Raw genomic sequence first — 26087 nt, 5'->3', positions numbered from 1 at the left:
GAAGGGCATTAAAGGCCTTATTAATTAAATGGAAATGCTATATTCAAGAGTACAACTGGCCTGCCCCTAGCATTATCTGGGTTTTACATGAAAAAGTGTCAGCAAAAAATCCTTTTATGGGAAAGTTTATTCCCTACTTCACTCCTGGCCCATTGGGGCCCTCAAGTCACAGAGGGTCACCTAAGTGCCTGGCCTGGTTTGCTGGTGGGTGAGCTAACCTGACATCTTATGGTATCCACATTCAACGTCAGCACCAGCAAGGAAGAATCAAAAGCAGGCATGGATGTCATGCTCAGTGGGTAGAACTCAGGGCAGTGCTGAGACTCTCCGCCAATACACTCCCTAATGAGCCCTGCTACCATTTTACTACCTTTTGTATTATTGCCAATGGCCTAGGTGCCTCACCCACAAGAACTGCAGATTAAAGATATTCCTTCCTGGAGTTGTAAAGTGTGGAAACAAATTCAGCTGCCAATGAGACACCCACAGTCACTCATAGAGATGCCCACTATAAGGGCCCTTCCATAGTGAGACCAGCTGGAATCAAGCTGCTGACCTAGCCTTCAATGCCCAAATCTCCACCATCGCTGCCTGGATCTGTCATTGACCCAGACATCATTCAATTCACCATCATGGACTGGGTATAACATAAAAATCTATGTTTCTGATGCCAAAGCCACCACCATATATAAGAGTAGTGATGGCTTTACATTTTTGATCCATGTGTCTTACAGTGAAGGAAGCCACACTGCATGGGCATTGCCCCACTTGCTTCTGGATGATCAGACCACTGACCAATACCCTTTCTGGGCTGTCATTGGTGTCTAAAGTTTCAGTATTGCTGTTCCAGTCTGACCAGGGTCTGTGGCTCTGGCTACACCATTTTGGCCTTGGAACCCAGCCTCTGATGATGAGATTAACTGGAGTGGCAGATGGAATGGTATCCTCATGTGAATATTCCAGTTCAGCCAATAATGTGTAGGGCCAATTGTTGGGAGAGGCAAGCTGCCGCAGCCCCTGAGCATCCTTGCACATTTTTACTGTACATGCCAAGACTACATGGCTCTGACCACTCTGTCTGGGCTATTTCTCAGGGCTGTGTATGTAGCAAGCAACCTTGAGAGAATGAGGTAATACTCCTTCCAGGACAAACAACAGGCTTGCTTAATGCTGCCTGTAAAACTGGTGGGTTCCCTATGTAAAATGTTCCTCCTCACATGGGACACAAACCCACTGTATGCCCTGTATACATAGGGCTCCTTCATATTGCACTTGTAAAACCTGGGGGTTTGCTGTTGCAAACATGGCACTTTTGTTACTTGCTGTGCTGTAATAAAGTTCTTTATCTCTAATCCAGGAAGCTCATGTCTTCTGCCTGCATTCGTGAAACAGTAACAAATTAAATTATTAGGTTGAAAGTAGAGCAAAATCAAATCCCACATAATTTATATATAGTGAAGTAGAATAAATAGTAACTGTTAGAGAGGGCCTTAGGGGAAAGGGTGTCCTTGAGTATTATCTTAAGCAGCTCAAGTTTCCATTGGCAAAATACCATAAACTAGGCGGCTTAAACAACAGAGATTTATTTTCTTCGGGTTCTGAAAGCTGGGATATCTAAGATCCACATACCAGCTGACAGTTCCTAGCAAGGGCTCTCTTCCTGCATTGCAGATGGCCACCTTCTCTCTGTGTCCTCCCATAGTGGAGACAGAAGAGAGATCTTGTGTCCCTCTTCTTGAGAGCTTGTTTGGAGGTTCTAGCAGGAGAGCACAGCTACTCATATACCCTTGACCGAAGAACAGTCCTCCTTTATCAGGGAAGGTCGTCCTCTTCGACCGAGCGCGCAGCTTTGGGAGGGACGCACTTGGAACGGTGAAGGAGGAAGGGGACACCTGCCTAGCCAGCCAGATCAGCCGAATCAACCCTGGTGATCAATGGGATGACAGATGTTGCAGCCAGATTGCCTTCACATCCGTGTTCCTCTTCTTATAAGGTCACCAGCCGTATCAGATTAGGGCCCCACCCTTATACTTCCAAATTTAGTCACTTGGGGGTTATGGCTTCAACAAATGAATTTGAGAGGGACACGAATGTTTAGTCCAGACGGGTATCATCCTGATTTCAGTTAAGCAAGGAGGTTAGAGAACCCTTTAAAAGTATTATTGAGAACATGAAGAAGTTGATTAATTTTGCAGAAGGGATTCTGAAAGGCATGGAGTATGCTGGAGGGGAAGAAGTGTGGAAGACAAGTCAGGGTCAAGAAAAACAGAGAATTAAGGTACTAAGTATGTGGACAGGAGGGCCAAACAGTGGCATCCACTGTTTCAGGGGTGAGTGATAAAAACAGGCATGAGAAACATAAATAACTTTTATTAAGTTAAAGTCATTAGTGCTAGGGATACATACTACCCAGAAATGAAAATAAATGAACAACTGTACCCTTACACACAGGAACATAGATAAAATCGCATAATGATAAGTGAAAGCCAGATATAAAAAAATAACTTAGACTTGGCGCCCATAGCACAGCGGTTAGGGCACTTGCCACATGCACCAAGGCTGGTGGGTTCGAACCCAGCCCAGGCTGGCTAAAAACAACAATGACAACTCTGACAAAAAAATGGCTGGGCATTGTGGCAGACGCCTGTAGGAGGCTTTGGGAGGCTTAGGCAAGAGAATCACTTGAACCCAAGAGTTTGAGGTTGCTGTGAATTGCATCACCACTGCACTCTACCGAGGGTGACATAGTGAGATTCTGTCTAAAAATAATAATAACTTAGTGCATGATGCTATTTACATAAACTTCAAGAATGAGAAAGACTAGTTAGTTTATGGTGTGAGGAATCAGAAGAGGGCTCATGCTGGAGGGGTGCTTGTTGACTGAGAATTAGGAAGGAGAAAGGATACAAGGATGTTGGAAATGTCCCGTCTCTTAATTTGGATAATAGTTGTGTGTATATGTATGTAAAAATTTACTGAGGTGTGCATGTAATATTTGTGTACTTTGCTATAAATTATGCCATAATTTAATTATAAATTAATATAAAAAATAAAAATTTTTGAGACATAGTCTCACTCTGTCACCTTGGGTTGAGTGCCATGGCATCATAGCTCACAGCAATCTCAAACTCTTGCACTCAAGAAATCCGCTTGTCTCAGCCTCCCGAGTAGCTGGGACTACAGATGCCGGTCATGATGCCCAGCTACTTTTTTAGTAGACGAGCCCTCACTCTTGCTCAGTCTGGTCTCAAACTCCTGAGCTCAAGCAATCCACCCACCAGGGTGCTAGCATTACAGGCGTGAGCCACTGAAACCGACCTAAAAAGCAAGTAATTTTTTTCTTTTTATTTATTTATTTAATTGAGACAGAGTCTCACTTTGTGGTCCTCGGTAGAGTGCTGTTGCATCATAGCTCACAGCAACCTCCAACTCTTGGGCTTAAGCGATTCTCTTGCCTCAGCCTCCCAAGTAGCTGGGACTACAGGCTCCCGCCACACGCCTGGCTTTTTTTTGTAGAGACAGGGTCTCACTCTGGCTCAGGCTGGTCTCGAACCTCTGAGCTCAAAGCAATCCACCCACGTCACCCTCCCAGAGTGCTAGTATTACAGGTTTGAGCCACCACGCCCAGCCTAAAAAGCAAGTAATTTGTTAACAACAACAACAAGAAAAAAGTGGATATTGGTCCAAATTGATCATCTACCTATATTTCACCCACATGAAATGATCTTGCCAGCAAAGAGAACTGTCCACATATAGCTTGGCAAAGAATATGAAGCCCCACGATCCAGCACTTCGTTCAGATAAAAGGCGCTCTCAGTCTGTGACCCACACCAGGGCATGCTGGAGGCAGACGGCACGGCTTTGGAGAGCCTGTTGTTCACGTCTCTCATCTCTTCTGGTAGGTTGAAATCAGCTGGGGGCGGGGAGCATACACATCACACGAATGAGACAAGGCTACCAGTCGGGTTTAATTTTTGAGGCAACTATTAAACATCACACCACTAGACTCTGAGTACCCCAGGTCGCAGAAGTAACCACAGCTGAGAGTAATTAGGTGACTTGCCTACTCAAGTTGGGTCTGCAAACCCCAAGTCCAGTGTCCTCTCCACCATGTGGCACAATCCTGTTGGCCCTGGCTCCCATTGACCAAGTGACCATTGAAGGCTAAGGGGAGAGAGGTCCTGATGCTCTCTCTCCTAAGACCGGGCCAAGGTGACAGGGCAAAGCAGGGCTAGGAGACAGATGGTAAGTGTGCTGAGTTCATCTCCTTGGGCCACCCTGTGGGACCCCACATAACAAATCAATCAGGAATCCCTGACCACTACCTCCAAGACATGTATTTGTTCCGCAAATATCCATGTACAAGATACTGTGCTCAGCGCAATGAATGCAGAGAAGACACAAAAGTACCCCCATCTGTGAGGGCTACCAGCCAATAAATGACAGCCCTTTTCTTGTGAGACATATATCATTTCTCACTAACCCTGCCTTAATGTAGGTCTTTATTCTCTCTTATCTGAATTGTTCCTACACAACTCCAGGTCCTACTGGCTGATCTAAGTTTTTGGGGACCTGAAGCTTATACAGTTGTTTGGGATGGGGGCTAACTCTTTAAGAAGAATATAAAATTATGAATACAGAATTATACTTAGCCATGTAAACATATCACAGGGAAGTCTCAAGGGGCCTTGGAAGGGACCCATGTGGATGAAACCCCGAAGATTAAACCTCTTAAAGAATCAGCTTCTGCCAAGTGCTCCCCTTGCTTCACCCAGAAAAGGAAGAGCAGCTCCCTCCTGCCTCCACTGGATTCCCCTCAGCTCCTAGCCCACCCTGCTCCACTGCAGGGGTAATAGCTTCCTTCCTGTTGCCCTACCCCCACCCCCAGCAATCAGAAAAGGAATTTGATCTTCACCCACTAGTAAAAAACATACAGGGATGCCAAAAATGTATACATATTTTAAAAGATGTTATCTATTACTTTGAAGTTGAATTTAATTATGGTAGCAATGTGTAGTATGACATTCCTTCAAAAGATGGCATTCATCAAATGAATGCTAGCCATGGGATAGTCAGTATAGTCAAAGAAAATAGCAAAAGCACCGGTTGTCAGGTTGTCATTTGAGGAGCACAAGACCATTTTGAAGGGGTATTTGAAATTCGAGAATGTTGTGGAAGTACAAGGACGCTGGACTTGTGAGTATGCAACAGAACTTCTGACATGCCTATCAATTGCATACCTTCCAGATAAGTTTGAGATCATGACACTGTGTGTGATGTGCACAAGGGAAGATCAGGGAGGCCTCACACAGCAAGTTCTGCTTCTTCTGCTGTGGTGTTGAACTGACATGATTGCCCCAGAAGTCTACAACACAATATGCACTGGAGACAGGAGTTAGCAGAACAAGCATACAATGCATTCTTAGAACAGCAAAATGGGAAATTTTCATCCCAAGATTATTACGTGCACCAAGACATGAGAGCTTATCTTACTGAGAATTTGCCAGCATAATGGATATGACTAAGAGGTGCAGTTGAGTTGCCCCCAGGTTCTTCTGGCTTAATACCCCCTGACTTCTACCTATGGGGGACCTTAAAGGATGTCGTGTACCATAGAAAACCCATTACACTGGTGGGACTTTGGGAAGAAACTGAAACAGCATGGGCAACAAGTGGACACTTTGGTCAATATTGCTCAAACAGTAGTTGCCATAATCAGATGTGTCTGAACACTGATGGAAACCACTTTGAGCACCTTTTGTAATTACAGAAGTCAAACATGACTTGTAATCATCTTTTGTTATCGGTATGTATTGAGCATTACAATTTTAATGCACGTTTTTTCTTTCTTAAAATCTGTGTACTTTTTTTGTATCCTCTGTATATACTTTTATTCCCCCCACCCCCTTTTTGGTCACAGCCTATGGGCAGCTATCCATGGACAGTGTGGGGTACTGCTATAGAAACAGCAGGGGACAGCCATCTCCGCAAAATAACGTGGAGTGGGTGTATCTTGCAGTACTAGGGAACGCCGCTCACTCCCTCTTCCTCAATGGGGATTAAGATTGGTTGGTTGTGACTGGTAGTAGTGTGGACAATCAGGAATAAACAGGGACATCCTCAGCCTTTGCTCCAACGCAGAGATTGTATACAGGGGCTCAACTATCCTGCCAAAGGGTCCACCATTACACTCCTGTTACACTGTTATTATTCAATACTGAATAACTCAGTCTAGATACGGAGAATGGGATCATCCACAGGCAAGACTAATACTGCCGTGTGGGGTTTTCCTGAAGCAGTGGAAGAGATCTCAGGAATCAGCAGGCCTCCAGCAACCTTCTGAGATGGCTCTTGGCTTGTTTGCTTTTTTCATGCACTAACTATGCAAATAGCCAAAATTAGTGCATACTTGAATTTTTGTATTCTTCCTATCTTTTAATTCCCATCAGGGGACTTGACAGGAAGTGGATCCAAGTGCCTGCCCAACACTCTGGGGCCTCCAGGGGGCGCCAAGGCCCAACACACCGCCTGGCCCAGCGAGGAGCCTCAGCTTTGGGTTTGTTTTCTATGGTTTATACCTGCGTTGGGTAAAAAAAAAAAAGTTCCGCTGATTAAAAAACAAACAAACAAAAAAAAGGAATAGTTTTAAGGACCAGGCCCACAGAAAAATATCCGGAGCTCCTTAGCATGGCATGTCAGGCACCAGCATGGCCCACCAGGTGCTGACACCTCCCACCCTGAAGCAAGGGCTGCAAACCAGTCATTCAGCTCTGCTGGTTGTCCCATGGGATGCAGCGGTCACCTTTCTGTCATCATCTTTCCTCCAGCTCTCTGTGGCCACAGCCACAGCAGTAACCCAAATTCTGTGGAGAAGTTGCAGTAATTGGAAAGGGAAAATATACTGAAGAACTAAGGTCAATAATGCAAAATAAACACACACATAGAATTCCAAGAAACAGATTTCCCACTGGATCTAAAGCAGGGATGCTAACCTCTGACCCCCAAGTGCTGACCCAGAATTGTTCTTTGGCCTGCCCCCAGGGCCCAAGAGTACCCTGTATTTTGGTACAGCATTTTTTTTTTTGACAGAGTCTCACTTTATTGGCCTGGGTAGAGTGTGGTGGCGTCACAGCTCACAGCAACCGCCAATTCCTGGGCTCCTCCAACTCTTGCCTCCGCCTCCAGCCACAACACCTGTCTGTTTTTTTGTTGCAGTTTGGCCGGTGCAGGGTTCGCCCGCCACCCTAGGTAAATGGGGCTGGTGCTCTACCCACTGAGCCACAGGCGCTGCCCGATTATTCTGTATCTCTGACCCAGAAACCCTTCTCTGGGACTGCAGGTTCTGGGAAGCCTCAAACAACATCTTGGCAGGTTTCCCCTTGTTCCATGTGTTTAAAAGGATAGAATGGAAACCAATACAAGTCAGAAATCTGTCCCGGCCACTTTTTTTTTTTTTGAGACAGAGCTTCAAGCTGTCGCCCTGGGTAGAGTGCGTGGCATCACAGCTCACAGAGCTCACAGCAACCTCCAACTCCTGGGCTCAAGTGATTCTTCCGCCTCCGCCTCCGCCTCCCAAGTAGCTGGGACTACAGGCACCCGCCACAATGCCCAGCTATGTTGTCATTGTTGTTTGGCGGGCCTGGGCTGGATTCGAACCCACCATCTGAGTTGTATGTGGCTGGCACCTTAGCCGCTTGAGCCACAGGTGCCAAGCCTATCCTGGCCACTTTCCTGGGCTGACTGATGCCCCCTTTCTTCCCAGGTTAATTCTAAACCCCTATCACCCAAATCTGCTTTGGGAAGAACCTTCCAGAACCATGATGAGCTGCAATACCAAAACATTTCAACCATAATGAAAAGGAACATAAATTTCATTGCCTCCCAGCAGCAAGGTATGGCAAAAATGAGGGCATTCAGGCTGGAGGGGACAGCCAGGGCAAAGGAATGAATGGGGTGGAAATGGGGCAGCTGTGTTTGGGAGATTGTGAGATCTTCTGTCGGACACAGAAGATCTCACATACCAAGGGGATGGAGGGAAGGTTGGCTGGTAAGAGAAACTGGATCAGGTATCAAAGGGCCTAGGATTTTCCTAAACTGAGTCCCTAAATGTCTTGGGGAGCCACAAGAGATATTTAATAGTTTCTAAGCAGGCAATAGCCCATTCCACGCAACATTTTTAAAAACTGTGACAGGAGGATGGGGGTGTTTGGGAGTGAGCAGCAGGGGCAGGGAGCTAGAGGAGGAGGCTGTGGGCATAACTGGGGAGTTCTATGCCTCCTCCAAGCCAGGGTGGAGTCCAGTGGAGGACAAGTAGTCTCACTGTTAAAGATATTCTCTATGGGCACTGGGGTAGGGAGAAGGACATGGACATGGAAGGGAGAATCCTTAAGACATAACAAATAGGTAGCTGGGGAGGAGAAAAGTATCAGAAAAGACTCCTGAGCCCCAAACCTGGAGGACAGCAGGAGGAGGTGTCATGCACAGACACAGGGGAGTCAGGAAGAAGAGCTGGCTTATGGGCAATGGACGTGTGGAGACCAAGCAGCACCCCCAGCCTAGGAGCAGAGCCACTTGTGAAATGAGCCCTCCTTGGAGTCAATGTCTCCTCCTCAGGGCCAACCCCATCTCTGTCTTCGCCCAACAGATATTCAAGACTGACTGAAGAAAGAGAGATGCATACTCTGGGAGAGACCATTTTTCTTGAAGACAGCCTCTGAGACTGTGGAAGAATATGAGTTCTCTGAGGGGAGAATGGAAGGAGAAAGCCAAGCCCAGCACCTTGGGGTACTCAGTAGCTGAGAAGAGAAAGAGACTGCACTCTAGCCATCAGGATGGCTTTCCCAGGCACGGAGAAAAAGGAAGAGATAGGGAGGAGATGAGGAGAGCCTACCAAGTAGGGAGCGCAGAGGGCCTGAGCCCAGTAGAGACCTCAAGAGTCTCAGAGCAGCAGTGAGCAGCGGCAGAGCTGGAAGGGAGCCAGCCCAGTAGTGCTGGGGAGAGGCTCACCGAGGCCTGGCAAGGTGTCCTTGGTGGCCCCCCTCTGTGACTGTGCTCAGACACAGGGAGGGCAGAGATAAAGGGAGAAGGTGGGGACAAAGTAACAGTTCTTTTACAAATGGGGAGATCTGAGCAGAGAAAAGAAGGAGGATCATTACAAGAGTAAGAGATAGGATGGGGCAACCTCAAGAAAGGCAGAAGACTGAGCAAAGAGGTCCCACATCTGTCTCCAGGGTGGAAGGTGGGAGAAGAGGATGGATGAAGAGACTGAGAAAAGAGCAAGCCCACGGACCACTTAGAGTGTCAGCACAGCTCTGCCAAGATTCCAAGTCTTCTCCACTAGGTAAGAAGTAGGTGACTGATAAAAATGAGGGAGCCAGGGGTAGGTCTAAAGGCTGGAGAGAGAAGTCAAGCAAGTATTGAACAGCTTTGGGGATTGTCTAGAGCACTGTTTCTCAAATGGAATGTCTGTAAGGATCACCTTGGATCTTGTCAAAATGCAGGTTCTGATTCAGCAGCATTGGGTAGGGCCTACGACTCTTCATTTCCAATCAGCTCCCAGGTAATGTCAATGATGCTAGTCTAGGGACCAACCATACTGTGAGGAGCAAGAACCTAGAGAGTGGAAAGATATGGAGAAAGAGGCTAGTGTAAGAATTCACCTTAAGGGGACACCTACTTTTTAAAATCCCACCTGGGGTAAAAGCTGAGACCTGGAGAAGTCCGGGTGGGAATGGCCGCCCCTCTGCAGGGAGAAGGGCACAGAGAGAAAAGGATGACAAAGAGGTCGGGGGGGGGGACACTTGGGGTGTCCAGCAGTGCCCCTTGAGACCCCCCCTCTGAGTTAAGTGGAGCAGATCACTAACTGCATACCTGGAGGCCCGGCAAAGAGGATGGGAGTCAACTGGGGCAGGAAGGTGATATTCTAGAATTCTGAGCATGCAAGTGGCAGGCAGAGCAGGCCACCCCCATCCTGTTCTGCAGGAAACTGCTGGACTCATTCTGGCCAGGACAGGGAATGTGGGGAGAGGAATAGGAATGGCCCTGCCCCAGGGTCAAGGGTGAGGTGATTTCTTCAGGCCAGGAACTAAAAAGAGAGGAGTGGAATTTGAGAGGGGAGGTGGCTGGGGAGAAACAGGTGAGCTGGACTCTGGGCCCTTCGTGTCCAACGTGCAGTCAGAAATCAAAAGGTTTCTGAAAGGTGCAGGTGGCAAACGAAAATGCTTTGCTTTGCTTTTAAGCATTCGGGTATAGGGATTGGGTGAGAGGAGGTGCAGGGAAATGAGAGAGAGAGAGAGAGAGAGAGAGAGAGAGAGAGAGAGAGATGTTTCAGTCCTTGGCTGTAAACCGAGGTCGGTACGCCAGGGAAAACGCCGGGGGACAGCGCCAGCGGGAGAAGAACATCAAGAGTAAAAGCTTGGAGGCGTCAAGATGAGCAGCAGATCTAGGAACAAGGCGTCTGGCGTGGAGAGTACGGCGGGTACTTGGGGGAGGGAGATGAGGCCGCGAAGACGCTGGAGCTTCGTCCCGTGGCGACGGGGAGGCAGTGGAGGTTCCTGAGCGCGGCGTGGCTCATATCTCCCGCTTCGGCCGTGCCCCTCGCCGCGCAGTCCCGGACCATCCCTGCCCGGGCCTCCCTGGCTCCTCTGGGCCCTTCTGTTCCTCCCGCAGCCTCGGCCAGGCCGCAGCCCCCAGCCCCGGCGACCGACGCGCCAGGGTCCGCCCCGCCGCGGCGGCCGGGGCCCGGCCGCTCCTCCCCCGATGATGTCACGTCCCCGGCCGCCCCTCGGCCAGCCGCGCCGCCCCGCCCCCGCCTCCCCCGGCCCCCAGTCCCCTGGGCCCGCCCGCTCCCGACATCCCTCCTCCCGCCTGCGCTCCCTCCCTACGGCTCCCGCTCCCCCGGGAGCGGCGGCGGCGGTGGCGGGATGGCCCGGGCCCGTGGCCAGGCCCCGGGGAGCGGCGGGCGGCGGCGGCCGCGGCGGGGCAGCGCGGGAACCGGGCCCCGGGGGGAATCGGCCGGGCTGCTGCTGCTGCTGCTCCAGGTGCTGCCGCCCGGGGCTGCGGCAGGGCCGGGACGCCGGGGCACGCGGGGCGCCGGCGGTGGCGGCGTCTGCTGGCCCTGCGCTGCCCCAGTCTTTCCCCGGGACGCGCGGCTGCTGCTGCTCCTGCCGCCGCTGCCGCCACTGTCGTCGTCGCCGCCGCCGCCGCCGCCAAGCTCCGCTCCCGCAGCCTCCGCCTCCCGGATGGTAATCAGCGCCCCGCGCCGGCGCCGCGGGCGGGCGGGAGGTGGGGGCGGCGAGGGGGGAAAGGGCGGGCAGCCCTGTGCCCCCGCCTTGCCTGAGGCAGCTCTCGGGGCGCTCCGGCCCCCCCTCCGACGACCGCGGCCCTGGGTAGCCGCCAGAGCGCGCCTCTGGGGCGCCTCCGCGCGGACCGGGTGCGGGCTCCGCTCCCCGCCCTCCCCGCGCCGCTCGCAGTCCGCCCGCCAGTGCTCAGGCCGCGAGGGAATCCCTCCATCTCCCCGCCCCGCGCCCCGGGAGGGGAGGGGACAACGCCGGCGCCCGCGGACCCGCTTTCTCCGAGGGAGCGCCCAGGAGTCGAGCGCGCACTAAGCCATCTAGACTCGGCGTTGCTCTGCTGAAGGCGCCCGGTGCCGTCGGGTCGGGCTGAGCTGTGACGCCCGCAGCCTCGGCGGGACCGAATCCCGGGCGGTGGGGGCGCCCACCGACTGTGCGCCCTTATGTTCCCTGCGCAGGACGCTCTGCCCCGCGGCGGGCTGAACTTGAAGGAGGAGCCGCTGCTGCCCGCCGGCCTGGGCTCGGTGCGCTCCTGGATGCAGGGCGCGGGCATCCTGGACGCCAGCACCGCGGCGCAGAGGTAAGCGCTCCGACGCGACCCGGTGCGCTCGGGTTGGACGCCTCCGCTCAGCTTCCTTAGGGGGTGGAAGGAGCCCTAACTTTGGACAGTCCGGGCGAGCTCTCCCGCCCAACCTGTCCCGAGCGCCTGTGCTTCCTCCTGAGGCTACGGGGCGGGCCTGGGCGGGGCTTCTGGCTCCTCACTCAGGCTGTCCCGGCTCCGATTTCTGACGGTCGCTCGCGGGTGCAGCGGTAAACGCCACCCCAGCCGTGCCGTTTTCAGCTCTGAGGAAGGAGGCACCCCCTCTGCCCGCAGTCCCTGAGCCATGACCCACAACCACCAGCCGTCTAGGAACGTCCAGCCCCTCCTTCCTGGGCAGTCCCAATCCCTCTCCTTGTCCAATTCCGCGGCTCTCTGTCAGGAAAGGAAAGAAACCCAGCCCCCTTCCTCCTTTCCCACGCCCCTCGGAGTTGGAGAACGAGGGTGTGCAGAGCCAGAGAGGCCACTGAGGGCTGAACAGTGGGGAAGAGATGAGATGGGCAGTTGGCCTCCCCGGACTCATTGGGGATGGCATCTAGGCAGGGCTCCGGCCGCTCTGTCAGGTGTTTTTCCTGGTAGGTCCTGTGGGAGGCAGTGAGAACCCAGCACCCACACCTGTCTTTCCTGACTCCTTTGCAGGGGTCTGGGCAGGGGATTGACTCTGGGATTTGGATGGAAACTCCAAAACTTTATTGGACCACTCGTAAAGCACTTTGGGCGCTGGGCTTTTTGTACCTCCAGCTGTGAGCAGCGAGGACGGCTTTTAGACCTCATTCACTGTGGGCAGGACTGGGAGGTGCTGACTCAGCTGGGACAATGGGCCCTGGGCTTCTGGAAGTCTGAGCAGCTGCTGTCCAGAAGATTGAAGGGATTCAGTTAGGGGGTTGCCAGGGCCGACCTGGCCTGACACAGGGGGGCCACATTCACACCCACGTCCTGGCGAGAGGCTGCCATTCATAGTCCCACCAGCAGACACACATCCCGTTTCTTGCACCAACTGAAGTCTTGCTTCTGTGTGCCCTTCCTTCTCTGGCTGCCAGATGGGAACGTTGGGGCTCTGTCTGGAGCTGATCTCTTCAGGAAGAAAAAGGCTCTTGTGGAGGAAATAACTTCCACAAGTTTTGCAAGTGATATAACTATACTCCAGAAAAACTAGAAAATAAAAACTCAAATCCCCCCCAATTACTGTCAACATTTTAGTGCATTTCCTTCTTTTCTTCCCAGTAGCTTGTGTTTTCTTCTGTTATGCTGACATTTCATATCCTGCCTATTTCTCTGTTGGTTCTGGCTTTTCCTTTAACTCGAGATGGTCAGTTTCTTATGATGGCCCCATCTTTTTTCTCACCACCTCCTGTGTTGTTGGGAGTTCCAGTGGGGTCTCTGGGAGTTAAGGTTCCATTTCTGTCTGACCTTTCCCATGCCTGGCCGCAGCCAGCAGGCTTGCTGCAGGGGAAGCAGGTCTGGAGGAGGCAGTGGCCTTGTAGCCTGTGTGAGAGGCATGAGGTGTGATGTTCGCACTTGAGTGGGATTGAGGTGTCCAGCCTGAGTCCCCAGGGCCACATTGCTGGGACGCAGAGGGCTTCTGCAGTTTGAACGGGGGCGTTTCTTCAGGCCTGGTCTGCTAATCCCCAAGTGTGAAGACTCCTCTGTCCCAGGATGCAGATTGGGAGCCCTCACACATTTGGTCATTTGGTCCTTTGGTCCTTTGGTTGACTCTTCTTCTCCCTCCCAGAGGGGGAAGGCTAACCCCTTCTCTTCCTTCTTCCCAGTGTCTCCTGTTAGTGCTCTCATTGTGTCTTGTTTCTCAGTCAGTCCTCTGCTCAAATCTTCCCCTCCTAAAACAGCAACAAGAACAATCCCTTCCTGTTTGACCTCTGCCTGGTTTCTCTCCCTCTCATTTCTGGGAAACTTTCAGACACTCTCCCTCAAATCTGAACCTTGTCTTTGATTTCTTCTTCACCTTCACCCCAAATCCACCTTGTTGTCAAGACTTGGGGATATTCCCCTCTGTATCCTAGTCCCAATTTCAGTGCTCACAGCCCTCCCCTCTCCCTCCTGCCTTGAAGATGAACCACACCTTGGTTTGCCACCTCAGCCCCAGCCCTTCACCACTCCCCCCCAAATCCATCTTCCATGCACTAGGAACCAAAGCAATATTTCCAGAGTACTTCTCTCTGATTGTGAAGTACTTCTCTCTGAATCCCCCAGCCTTCTTTCCCAGCCTCAGTATGATACTTGGCATATGATGGATACCTGGGGGATAGCTGGACCACCAGAAAGTCCTGTCTTCTCTTGAAACAGTCCCTGCCATCAGCACCTATACACCCACTGAATCAAGTCCCACCAGCCTCAGGAACCCCTCACCCTGGCACCTATTCTCTCTGGGCCTTGCCATCCTGCTCAGGGAAAGAGTTCTTAGTGCTGCCTAGGGAAGCTTACCACAGGCCAGCAGCTGTTGTCCTGCGCCTGTCCTGGTCTTCCTTGCCCTGCCAGCTGGGGCCTTCCCAGGGCAAGGATAGAGGCCCATTCATTCTTGTGTCCACAGCACCCAGGACAGGCTCAAGAAGTCTGCGGGGCGGGGAGGGGGATAGTAAGTATCTGCTGAAGAAAGCAGGAATAAATCTTTTTTTTTTTTTTTTTTAGGAATAAATCTTAAAAAGTTCCTGAATTTCTTTCTGTTGGGCTCCCTTTTACCTTGGAGGCCTCTAGGTTTTACCTGCTCATGTTCTAGAGAAGCTACCCCTCCCCAGTTCTGTAGCTTGACTTTTACAATAATGCCAAGGTTTTACATAAGGTGGATGAGGAGGAGAAGGCTCAAGAGGCCTGCTAAAATCAAGGAGGGAGATTCTGCCAACAGGAAGGAAAGTTTAGGCAAAGGGGCAATAGGGAGAAAGGAGGGGCTGCATCCCCTTAAACTAGGGGAAGGCAAGGCAAGGGGAAAAGGCTGGTAGAGGTAGAGAGGGTCTCCCTATCAAGAAAGTCTGTACAGAGATACCTGCTCCTGCCCTGAACCAACAGGACTTTGTCTCCATGACCCATATGCCCAGTCCCAGCACACCTTTCCCTGGCTCCCCTGCAGATGACCCAAGTCGTCCTGCTGTCCTGCTCCGCACAGAAGTAGCTCTCTTCTCCTTCTGATATGCGTCTCAGTCTCTGGGGAGACCTCTGGAGGCCCAGGCCAACCCTTCCCCTGGAGGAGACCCCTGGAGGACCCAGACCAGCCCTCCCTCTGGAGCTGGTCCCAGCTTACTAGCAGGGCCCCGGAGAGGGAGGCCAGCTGGGGCTGCCTTTCCTGTAAGCAGCAGTAGGCCATCCTCCTTGCTAGGAAATGCTTTTGTTTGTTTTAATAATTAATAGCCACTCCTCAGCCTGGGACCTGGCAGGCAGGCCTGTGAGTGGGTGACGAGAGGGTGGGCAGAAGAGAAGTAGGGTAGGCAGCCCTTAAGTGGAATTGAGGGCCAGAGGCAAAGTGGAAGAACAGGCCAGGGAGACCCTTCCCCTGCTATCCCCACCTCCTAGTTTCCTGGGGCAGTGGAAAGAGGGGATATGGGGCCTCCCTAACTCCAAACCTCCTCTCTAGCAGGACTGTCTAGACACATGGTCTGGGAGCTGCCTCTAGCCACCTGGCCCTCCCTCTGCCTATAGGGCTAAGGTGAGTGTGCCCCAGGGAGCTGCTAATTTTGTCTTCCCCATATGTGTCTGCAGCACAGCCAGGGGCTGGGCATGGTAGGAGCCGGGCAAGACTAGGCCAATAGAACTTGGCTGGGGCAGGAATACCAGCCCAGTGTGACACTCATCAGCAGTCCTAAGGGCCCTGGGGATGCCTGCAGGGGAGAGTGGGGGCCAATGGGATGCTTGGAGGCAGGGAGGATGAAGAGCAAAGGAACGGAGACTTAGGAGCTATGCCAGGATAGGACAAAGAAGAACAGAGAGACTAGGGAAATCTGAGAAAAGAGACGAGGAGCAGGAGACAGACTTTTTGCTCCTTCCACCTCTTGGGGGGCAGAGGACAAAGTTAACAAAGAGCCTCTCCTTGTTGTTGACAACATCAGGGCTTATTTCCCCATTTTCCCAGCTTCCCAGACAAGCAAGAGGTAGGCCCAAGCCAAGTGCTGCTCAAACTTTGGGGTGTTGAGGTGGCCAAGAGTTAGGATTTGGTGAGGGGAGGGGAGGGCAGAAGGTCTGCGGGGGGGGAGGGGGTGTGGGGGGAGCTCTGAGGAGAGGCCAAGGCTCCAGCCTCAGTCACTTGTCTTCTATGGAGTTTGTTGTTAAATTGCTCACATTTATAACAGGCAGGTAGTCAAGGGTGTAAAGAGACACAAGTGGCTTTGTGAAGAGAGAACAGAGACTGTACAGGGACTTCATCTGTTTTAGACAGCTGTAGCAGGGTAAAGCAGCTGCCAGGACGGGAGTCTAGGGCTCAGACTCTGCTCAGCCTTGCAAAGGATCATCTCCAGGGACCTGCCAGGTGGTCCCTGGAAGAGCAGCCAGGCAGCTCTGCAGCCCCCATCATGTCCCCATATGCATCCCCCTGAATGGCCCAGACTAGGGGTTCAGGGTGCCCCTGGTGTTGCCTTGAACCCTGGTTTTCCTGCACACTCATCTTGCTACACGGTGGGTTTACTCTGACTAGAAAGTATCTGTGTAAATAGATTATTTTCTGGTGTCACAGTCTCTTGTAATTTTTGACCTATTACAGAACAAAACGTGGGAAGGGGGTGAGAGGGACATGGTAGAAATATAAAAGTGAGCATATTCTTCCAAATCTGGGTTCTTCAGGACAGGAGCAAGTGCCCCACTGCCCCAGCACACTGGAGTTGAGAGGACAGCATTTTGAGCACTGTGTTTAAAACAATCTTTTTAAGACAGCAAGGAAATGTATAATTCATTTTGGAGTCTTGCAAAAGTGGTTAATGTGGCCTTTTTTGTCACTTAGCTGCATTTATCTGAAAAGGGGGCTTATGTTGCATGGTTTGTTCGCTAATGATGCTAACTGGATAAAATGTTTCTGAATCATGGACTCCAGCAATACATGTGCCGGGTGAGGCAGCTCCTACTTATACTTGTCATAAACTGATTCCTGCAGAGCTGTGCTGCCAGCTAGCCCCCAGCACAGCCCAGGCCTCTGGGTGGCTGGTAGTTGGCACCCACCCATACCACTCAGGGCCCTTAGTAAAGGGTCTGTTTCCCTTTGGGCTGCCAGAGCCTGTCCACTTGAAGGACAGACCAAAAGTCCCTGAGAAATAACAACCCCAGAACCCCTCAGCCAGACACTGATGGAGTTGGTGGGTAAGTACCCCAGGCCCCTCACACATCCCTCTGCCAAAATCACTGAGGCGCACATTTTCCAGAATTCTCCATGGGATTGAGGTCCAGTTGCCCGCAGTGGAAACTTGTTGAAAATGTGCCCTTTAAGAGCTGCCTTCTCAACATTGTTTCACCACCACCACCACCCCTGCCTCCAGGGTTTCCTGGAATCACTGTCCACGTAAACTGGCAGTTGGATCTTTGTCTCAGCATCTGCTTCTAGGAACCCTAATAGAACACTTGCCTCTCCCAGCTTCAGGGGCTCTACTCCCCCTTCCCTCCACCTCTCTCTCTTTTTTTTTTTAGATTAAGGAAACATATCAGTAGATATCCTCTAAATTTTTCACCACATGTCGGTGGCTGTCTCAGGCAGCTCCACTTTGGAGACCACAAAATCAAAGACACTGGTCCGCATCCCTAAGCCAGTGTGAGAACAGGCAGTGGCCCTCCCTCTCACTGGCATTCCACACATCTCCATCAGGGCTCCAAGACCGCTCAGCACCTCCTGCATCGTTTGAGTGTATCTCTCTGTTTGTTTCTTTCTGTTTTTTCATCTTGGTTTGCTTTCTCATTACAAGAGCATCAGCTAGTCCCAAAGGATAAGAAATCTCCCTTCCTCCTGCCCAACCCTCTCCCTTTGGGGTTCGCGATTCCATTCAGCAGGTGTTGATTCGTCACCTCCTGCATGTTCTGGGTGAAGGGACCTTAGGGTCACCCAGGAGAAGGAAGGCACCATCCACACTTGCCTCTGTCGCTCTAACTTCCCCTTCCTCCCCACAGACTGCCCTCATGTCCTTCTCTGTCCCTTGTTCAGAGGAAATATTGCAGAGTCTTCAAAGCAAAACCTTTCCTCCTTTTACCTTGATCTTCTCCAGCCCAGCAGGGCTGCAAATGGGATAGGCTGGCGACATTTCCAGTCAAGGAGCAGCCCCTTGTGAGCCCGGCAAAGGCCTTGCTTGCTCCGCCATCCTCCCTGTGGGCCTGCCCTATCATTAATATTGTCCTGTTTTTGCCCACCTGGAGTTGCAAACTGGCCAGCATTGCCCCACAGATGGGTGAGGGCCTGGGAGGACCCACTGGACTGCCATGCAGAGGGCAGGATGCTGCTCCGGGCTGCCTCAGAGGAGGCAGAACTGAGCCCACCCCTGCTGTGGGTTAGGGCACAGGCCCTGGAGGCAGTACAGCCCCCTTGGTAGCAGCACTGGACGCTGCTCCACAGACCCCAGGGGACCTGCTCTTCTGCCTTTCCCCTGGTGTCTGTGCCTTCTGTCCCCAGTAATCCGCTCTTGTGAGAAGGGTGGGTGTGGGAAGGCCAGACTTCCCAGGTCTGGTCCTAGGGGGCAGCTAGAACCCAGGACTGACTAATAGGGGCCAAGGGAGACGAGCAGGAGAGGAAGTCAGGCTGGTCAATGATGTATTTTGTACCTGTCTGGAATTTGGTCTGGGCAGTGCAGGTGTCTGTGTAGAAAGGGAATACTAAGTGGTCTAGAAGATTCTGTTCTTTCTCAGTATCCATCCCTGCTCTGCCAAGCCCTCCTTCTTTCTCTACACCTTCCCTTCCCCCTGTCTAAGAACCTTCAGGAGGCTTCCCCTAGCTAGATGACAGAATAAAAGGTCACAGTGACCTGACCTGGGATTGCCTCACAGATCCACCTCTGGCATTCTCTCCCACTGGGTGGTTCTGGAACCTATCTGGGATGGAGTTCAAGCTAAGCTGGTCCTGGGAACAGGAGGGAGGAGCTGGGGTTGGTGCCTCATTAGCATATTCATCAGCAGTAATCAGGGACCTGCTGTGATCAAAAGTCCTCTTGGGCTTCCCTGCTTCTTCTTGGCTGGGGAAGGGGGTGAGAAGCTGGTCAGGACTATGGGGGTGGGGGTGGGGAGGGGCAGAAGGATGAAGGGGTGCCATCCCCGGGGAAAGGAGCATCTGCTGAGAAAACCTTTGGTAGGAAAGAAAAGGTGTTAGTGCTCCCTCCCACCCCCATTTTGGTCAGGGGATAGGTATACCCATCGCTTTTGCCTCTTAAGCCAACATTTCATCTGGCCTCTGAGGCCCTGGGCAGGCTCTCAGGAGGAAGAACAATTTTCCTTTTATTATGGATATATTTATTTTAATCTTTATGAGTAAAACAATAGCAAGCGCCCATGACATCTCAGATATTATGACTTTGCATGAAGCCAAGTAGAAAAGTAAATTGATTTAGGCGGCACCTGTGGCTCAGTGAGTAGGGCTCCGACTCCATATACCAAGAGTAGTGGGTTCAAACCCCGTCCCGGCCAAACTGCAACAAAAAAATACCCGGGCGTTGTGGCGGGTGCCTGTAGTCCCAGCTACTGGGGAGACTGAGGCAAGAAAATCACCTAAGTCCAGGAGCTAGAGGTTGCTGTGAGCTGTGATGCCAAAGCACTCTACCAAGGGCAATAAAGTGAGACTGTCTCTACAAAAAAAAAAAAAGAAAAGTAAATTGATTTAAAGTAATATGAAGAAAAATACTAAATAGTGATGAACATGGCAGCCATTGTCACAGTAACGTGCCATGATGAACACCTGGAGAAGCTGGTCCAAATGGCTCCAAAGACAGTTCCTCCATCCTCATCCTTCTCTCCTGCATCCCTGCAGCAGCCTCTCACTTGTCCTCCATGCTGTGCCCTCCCCCAACTTCAGAGTATCTTCTAATCCTTTATTGGCTTCAGAACTTTCCAATGGCCTTTAGTTGTGTTTCTTAACATCCCTCAACAAAAGCACTCCATAGTCAGGTAAGCGGGATGTATTAGCTATCTGTTGCTGCATAAACTGTGCCACATTGGAGCCAAGTCCTGGCCAATCCACCTACCTGGCCTGAGGTGCTGGGGTCTTTCCCGTAGGAGAACCCTTCTGGTGGTTTACACCTCCTTTCCTCCCACAGTGGTGTGGGCCTGGCGCGAGCACATTTTGAGAAGCAGCCCCCCTCCAACCTCAGGAAATCCAACTTCTTCCACTTCGTGCTGGCCATGTATGACCGGCAGGGACAGCCCGTGGAGGTGGAACGCACAGCCTTCATTGACTTCGTGGAGAAGGACCGAGTGAGAGGCTCGTGGGCTTGACAGGACGGGTTGGGAAACTGGGGCAGATGAATGCATGGATGTTGGATGAGCGCAGAAGGGTAGCGGGTGGAAGAGAGGGAGAGGGAGCAGGGCTAGGAGGAGCCCTGAACATCGGACCATCCTCTCCATCTTGACCCTGCAGGAGCCCGGGGCTGAAAAGACCAACAATGGAATCCATTACCGCCTCCGACTGGTGTACAACAATGGTGAGTAGAGGCTGCTGCTCCTGCCCAGCCCTGACCCTGAGGAAGGCCAAGCACTGCACCTTGAGGCACACCAGGGCTGGAGGGTTGGGTGGGAGGGTACAGTCTCGTCCTTGGAGGCCGCACATGCTCCCCATGGCAAGCCCTCCCCACCTTCTCACCCTAGGACTTCGGACGGAGCAAGATCTCTACGTTCGTCTCATCGACTCCATGTCCAAGCAGGTGAGCCAGCCCAGGGGGTGCTCAGGCCTGTCTGCCCTCCTCTCAGGCTGAGTGAGCATCTCCTCCAGCTCCCCCTGTTCCTGCCACAGCCTCCAGCAGGAGGAAGTAGAGCTCTTGCCCTCTATTCTGGAAGAGACCCTGGCTTGGGTCATGTCCCTAGCAGCCCAGCTTGAGATGGCAATTCAGGTGCATATGTTTACTGGGGACATGGGAGGGGCTCTCTCAGGAGAAGGGGAGGGAGGGAGGCAGGACAAGAAACTGCATAGGGAGCTCTGGACAACAAATGGCACCAGAAGTGTCTCCACTTGAAGCAAGGAGGCCAGGATTTGAATCCTGTATGATCAGTCAGTCACTGTCTGGGGGCCACTCCTATGGGGAGCATGTCACCTCCCAGACACTTTCAAACAAGGCAGATCTTGCGCACTGAAAGTGATTCTCCAGAGAAAACCCTTAGCAGCCCGCACTGCCGCAGCTGGGAGAAGGGTGCCCTGGCCCAGTGACGGCATCTAGGGGTGGCTTGAGAATCAGGATTTTGCTGATCTGAGGGTCACAGGAAGGGAGTTCAGGGTCCAGCGTAAGGAATAGGGATTGAAACCTGCATAAGGAGATTGAAATCAGGCCCCCAAGTCCCAGGGCTCTTCAGAGAGGTTGTGCATGCTAGTAAGTAGGGTTGAGTCACTAATGGGCCAGATTTGTGGGCAAAAAAAGCAAGATAGAGATTTGAGCTTTAGAGTCTTCTGGCAACTTCCACACAATCCCAGGGCAGGGGAAAAAAATGATTTGTTTCTAGAAAGCCTGTGATAGCTGTTGTGGGGGAGGCAGGCCAGGCCGTGGCAACATGGCTCTGTGTGGCAGATGAGGATAGAAGGGTTTGAGGAAGTCCAGAGAGAGAGAGGGAGGGGTACCACAAATGGAGTTATAAACTGGGATGGCAGATTTGCAGGTTAGGAAGCTCACCCCTTGCTTCTGGGTGGAGGGAAGCTGGGAGACTGGCCAGTAGGTGGTCCAGCATTCTGGGGGGAAGAGATAGGCAAGGGGCAGGAGGGAGCTGTATGGTCTGGCCCTTGGGGCTGATTAGCTGGCTGGGATTGCTGACAGCAGACAGAGGTCCACTAGGAGCCTGGGAACAGCCTGCACACAGGAGGGCGCTCAGGGGCAAGGGAGGGGCATGATGCAGGGTGGGATAAAAAGTGTGTCTATCTCCCCCTGCAGCCTGACCTTGGTCCTGACCTCTGGCCCCAAGCAGCTCTTGAAAGAGCTGCATGTAGACACACAGAATTTGTGGATCTCAAAACATTGCCACTCAGGTGATGGTCCTGGTTTAGGAGAAGAGGTCACCCTCCACCTGGGCAGCTGCTTTGTGTTCCCAGGCTCCCCCAGAGCAAGGGGGAGGGCATGCTCTTCCCTGGCACAGGGTCTCCCTCAGCCTGGGCCACTGGCCCATCTCTGTGCTGCCACCTGGACGTGAGAGGAGCCTCTTTCCCCCACAGCCTGTGCACTTGCCCTTTCCCTAGGCCATCATCTATGAAGGGCAGGACAAGAACCCTGAAATGTGCCGAGTGCTGCTCACCCATGAGATCATGTGCAGGTGAGATGGGCTGTCACTTGCACCTTCCCCCTTTGCCAAGGTGTTGCCAGAGACTGTCCCACCAGGCCCTGCCCTCTCCCAGTGTCATCACTCACTCACTCCCTCACTCCCTCCTTCCCGAGGAAAACTGCTGGGGGTAGAGGGAAGGGAGGAGTGAGGCCCATGGGCACAGGGCTGAGTCCTTAAGGCCCCATTAGCCTGGCCTGTTTATGTGGCTTCCCCACTTTTGTGAGAGGCCTCCTGCCACTCCTGGGAAGCTTCCCTAATAAAGCTCACGGGAGAAGCTCGCTGGGGATGTGGGGGCAGGGCAGGTCTGGGCCAGGCGTTACAAGGATTGCTCAGATGCTAATCTTTGCTGAAACTTTGAACCTTAGGGCAGCTGTGGCTCTTGGCTTCTTTTGCCCCTTTACTCCAGAACTTGGCAATTCTAGCAAGCTCTCCCCAGGGAGATACCAGTCATGCCTGGTCCTTGGAGGCAGTCCCTGCTGCATGGAACAGAGAATCATGTTCAAAATTCTCTGGTTGGGATGGTGGCTACCTTTGGGGAGGGGAGTGACAACGAAGGGGCATAAGGGGGATTCTGGGCTGCTGGTCACTTGGTGTTTCTTGATCTGGGTGCTGGTTACGTGGGCAGGTTCACAGTGGTCATTCATGAACTGTACACTTTCAAGTTGAGCTCTTTTCTATATGTAGACTGTGCTCCCATTAAAGTATACTGAGGGAGACCCCAAAGAGGGGTGCAGCCCTTTCCTGGCTCCTCCAATCTGAGTCTCTCAGGCCCAGGGATTCCCTACCCAGGGATAAGACTGGGTCAGCACCCTCACCTGGGGCACAGCCCCTCTTGCACACATACACACACAGCCACTTGCTGTAATCTCCCTTGCTTCACTGGCTTCCTTTCTCTCCCTCCTCATCTTTCCTTTAGCCGGTGCTGTGACCGGAAAAGCTGCGGCAACCGGAATGAGACGCCCTCAGACCCCGTCATTATTGACAGGTACAGGCTGGGGGGTGCAGCAGGGAGCTTCAGGGCTGGGAACCTGGGTGGTGCTGGGTTCCACAAGGCTCAAGGGAGGCACAGAGCTGCCCCCCAGGGCACCATGTTGGTATCTCTGAGCAGAGAGAAAAACTGCCAGGGACCCAGGAGCTGTCAGCCGCGGCCCCCTGAGTGAAGCTCCTGATGGCAAACTTTCTGGAGCTGCTTCTGCCCCTGGCTTCCTAACAGAGGAGCCTGGGAAGGACAGGGCCGTTGTGGGTAGGTAGGAGAGGGGACCAGGAAAGGATTTGGTGAACAAGCACCCAGGAATAGGCTGCATAGGGCAGACGTCTGGTGTGGTGTATCAGCAAACACCAGGTTCCAGTCCTGGGTCCGCCTCTGCACTGCTTCGCTCAACTTCTTTGACCATCCATTTCCTTCTCTGCATAACTGGGGAAATACTTGGCAGGTAAAGGTGACACATGTGAAAATATGATTTTTATTTTTTAATTGCATTTCTTTTTGAATAGGAAATGCATAAAGTCAAAAATTCAAAATTTACAAAAGAGTAAATGATAAGAAGTAAGCCTGCCTTCCACCCCAATGCATGGCATACTACACACACTCTTTGCATTTTCTTTTTCCTGATATCAATATATGTTAGAGAGCATTCCATATTGGAGCATAAACCACAACTTATTCTCCTTTTAATAGATAAAGCATTTACATGGTACAAAAATTCAAGAAGTTTTAAAGGGTTTACAGCAAAATGTCTCCCACGGCTTGCCTCCTACCCATCCATCTCCCTCCAGATAAGACACCATTGTGAGCAGTTTCTCATATACCCTTCTCGAGATAGCCTGTAAAGAAAATACAGATATATATATATTCTTTTTGTACCCTTGCTTTTTGTTTTTTATAAAAACAGTGTCATATTAAGCAAAGCTTTCAGCACCTTTCTTTTTCTCTGAAAAAGTATACCTGGGAGCTTGTATCAGGACACAAGGAGTCTCCTTATTCTTTTTTGTTACTGCAAAATATTGCACTGTCTGGGTACACCATTATTTATGTAAATAGTCTGCTATTGCTGGACATTTTGGTTGTTTTCATTCTTTTTCAGGGATAAAAAATGCCACAGTGAATTACTTTGTCGATATGTCATTTCACACATGTGTAAATTTATCTGGAGGATATTATTAGAGGTAGAATTGCTGGTTTGAAGGATATGTTACATATGTAATTTTGATAGTTATTGCCAATTTGCCCTCTATAGAGGTTATATCAATTGCATTCATACTAGCAATTCTGAGAATGTTTGTTCCCCATACTCTGGCCAATTAAATACTTTGTTTACTTATTTAATAAATAATTCTTGAGCATCCACTCTGTGCCAAGATCTCTCCCATATGCTGTGGACTGAGCAAACCAAAAGAGGCAAAAAGCCTTGTGTTCCTGGGCTTAAGAATCTGGTAGGGGAGATAGACATACATCAATGGAATGAATAAAATACATAGCACGTGAGATGGTGATAACAGCAAAGAGAAACGTAAAGCCATAAAGGAAGATCAGGAAGTGCCTAGGAAGGGGGTTTTGCAATTTTAAAGTATTTATGGCCTCACTGAAAAGGTAACATTTGAGGCAAGACTTGAAGGAATAAGGGAGTAAGCTCTGCATGTGTCTGGGGGCAGAAGGATCTCAGCAGGACTGTGCCTACTGTGTTTAAGGCACAGCAAGGTGACCCAGGTGGCTGGACCAAGGAGGAGGTGATGTCATCAGTAATGAGTGGGGGCAAAGGAAGGCAAAACTACACAGGGCCATGTAGGCCATCCTTGTGGGCTATTGTAAGGGCTGTGGCCTTTATTCTAAATGACACGGCAGCCATTGGGGGCTTTTGAGAATGATAAGACCTGACATTTTAGCAAGATCACTCTAGCTGCTGTGTTGAAGATGACTTGTAGGAGGCAGGGAGATGAGTTAGGAAGCTGTTATGGTAACTCAGGTGGGAGAGGATGGCATCTGAGACCAGGGATGTTATAGGAGAGACTGTAAGAAGTGGTTAGATTCTGGGTATGTTTCATTTCATAGGCAGGACTGACAGGATTTATTATGAAGAGAGAGAAAGAGATAAAGGCAAGGATTTCTGACCTGATCAACTTAGAAAGATGGAGTTGTTGGGTGGCGCCTGTGGCTCAAGGAGTAGGGTGCTGGTCCCATATGCTGGAGGTGGTGGGTTCAAACCTAGCCCCGGCCAAAAAAAAAACAAAAAGAAAGATGGAGTTGTTGAGAAGTGGGAGATTTGGAGAAGAAGGTTTGTGGGGAGGGAGATGGGGAGTTTGCTATGAACATGTTATGTTCATGATGTTCACTAAACATCCAGGTGGGGAATAGAGAAAGCAGCGGAGAACATGAATGTTGGTCTCCAGAGAAACGTTCAGGCTGCAGATGTAAATTTGAATGAAATCATTGGAGGAAGGAGTATTGATAGAAAAGAGAAGAGGTCTAAGAATGGAATCTCAGAGTGTGCAGTGTTTGGAGGTTGTGGACATTTGGAACCAGCAAAGGAGAGTGAGAAGTGGCCAGTGAGTTAAGGGGAAAATCAGGAGATTATCGTGTACCCGAGCCTAGATAAGAAAATGTTCCAAGAAGGAGGCAGCACACAGCTGTTTCAGATGCTACTTGTGGATGTGATGAAAAGACTAAGAAATGACCATTACATTTAGCAATGAGGAAGACATTGGTGACCTCTACAGGAGCCATTTCAGTGGAGCAAAGGGACAGAAAAAGAAGACAGGCTGCTGGGTGCAGTGGCTCATGCCTATAC

At 51.4% G+C, this 26087-nt stretch overlaps 1 protein-coding gene across 6 annotated transcripts in view; it reads left to right on the top strand.

Annotated features, from left to right (window-relative positions):
• The first annotated feature begins 10368 nt into the window (after positions 1-10368).
• EBF4 (EBF family member 4) overlaps positions 10369-26087 on the top strand; it is a 56689-nt gene continuing 40970 nt past the window's right edge. For 4 of the 6 annotated variants that reach the window (XR_008376431.1, XM_053573406.1, XM_053573405.1 and 1 more), the window contains exons 1-7: positions 10823-11243; positions 11750-11871; positions 20103-20259; positions 20423-20486; positions 20650-20705; positions 22220-22293; positions 23219-23287. Coding sequence is in view for 5 of the 6 variants with exons in the window: in XM_053573406.1 (XP_053429381.1) it covers positions 10923-11243; positions 11750-11871; positions 20103-20259; positions 20423-20486; positions 20650-20705; positions 22220-22293; positions 23219-23287 (863 nt within the window). In the remaining variant the exon portion in view is untranslated. Of the gene's footprint in view, positions 10478-10822; positions 11244-11749; positions 11872-20102; positions 20260-20422; positions 20487-20649; positions 20706-22219; positions 22294-23218; positions 23288-26087 lie in introns of those variants that run through there. The other 2 variants (XM_053573408.1, XM_053573407.1) reach the window with 2 other exon arrangements.

The sequence above is a fragment of the Nycticebus coucang genome, chromosome 21, assembly GCF_027406575.1.
Source record: "Nycticebus coucang isolate mNycCou1 chromosome 21, mNycCou1.pri, whole genome shotgun sequence".
In the NCBI taxonomy this organism is placed as follows: Eukaryota; Metazoa; Chordata; class Mammalia; order Primates; family Lorisidae; genus Nycticebus; species Nycticebus coucang.
This window is presented reverse-complemented; position numbering and strand designations above follow the sequence as displayed.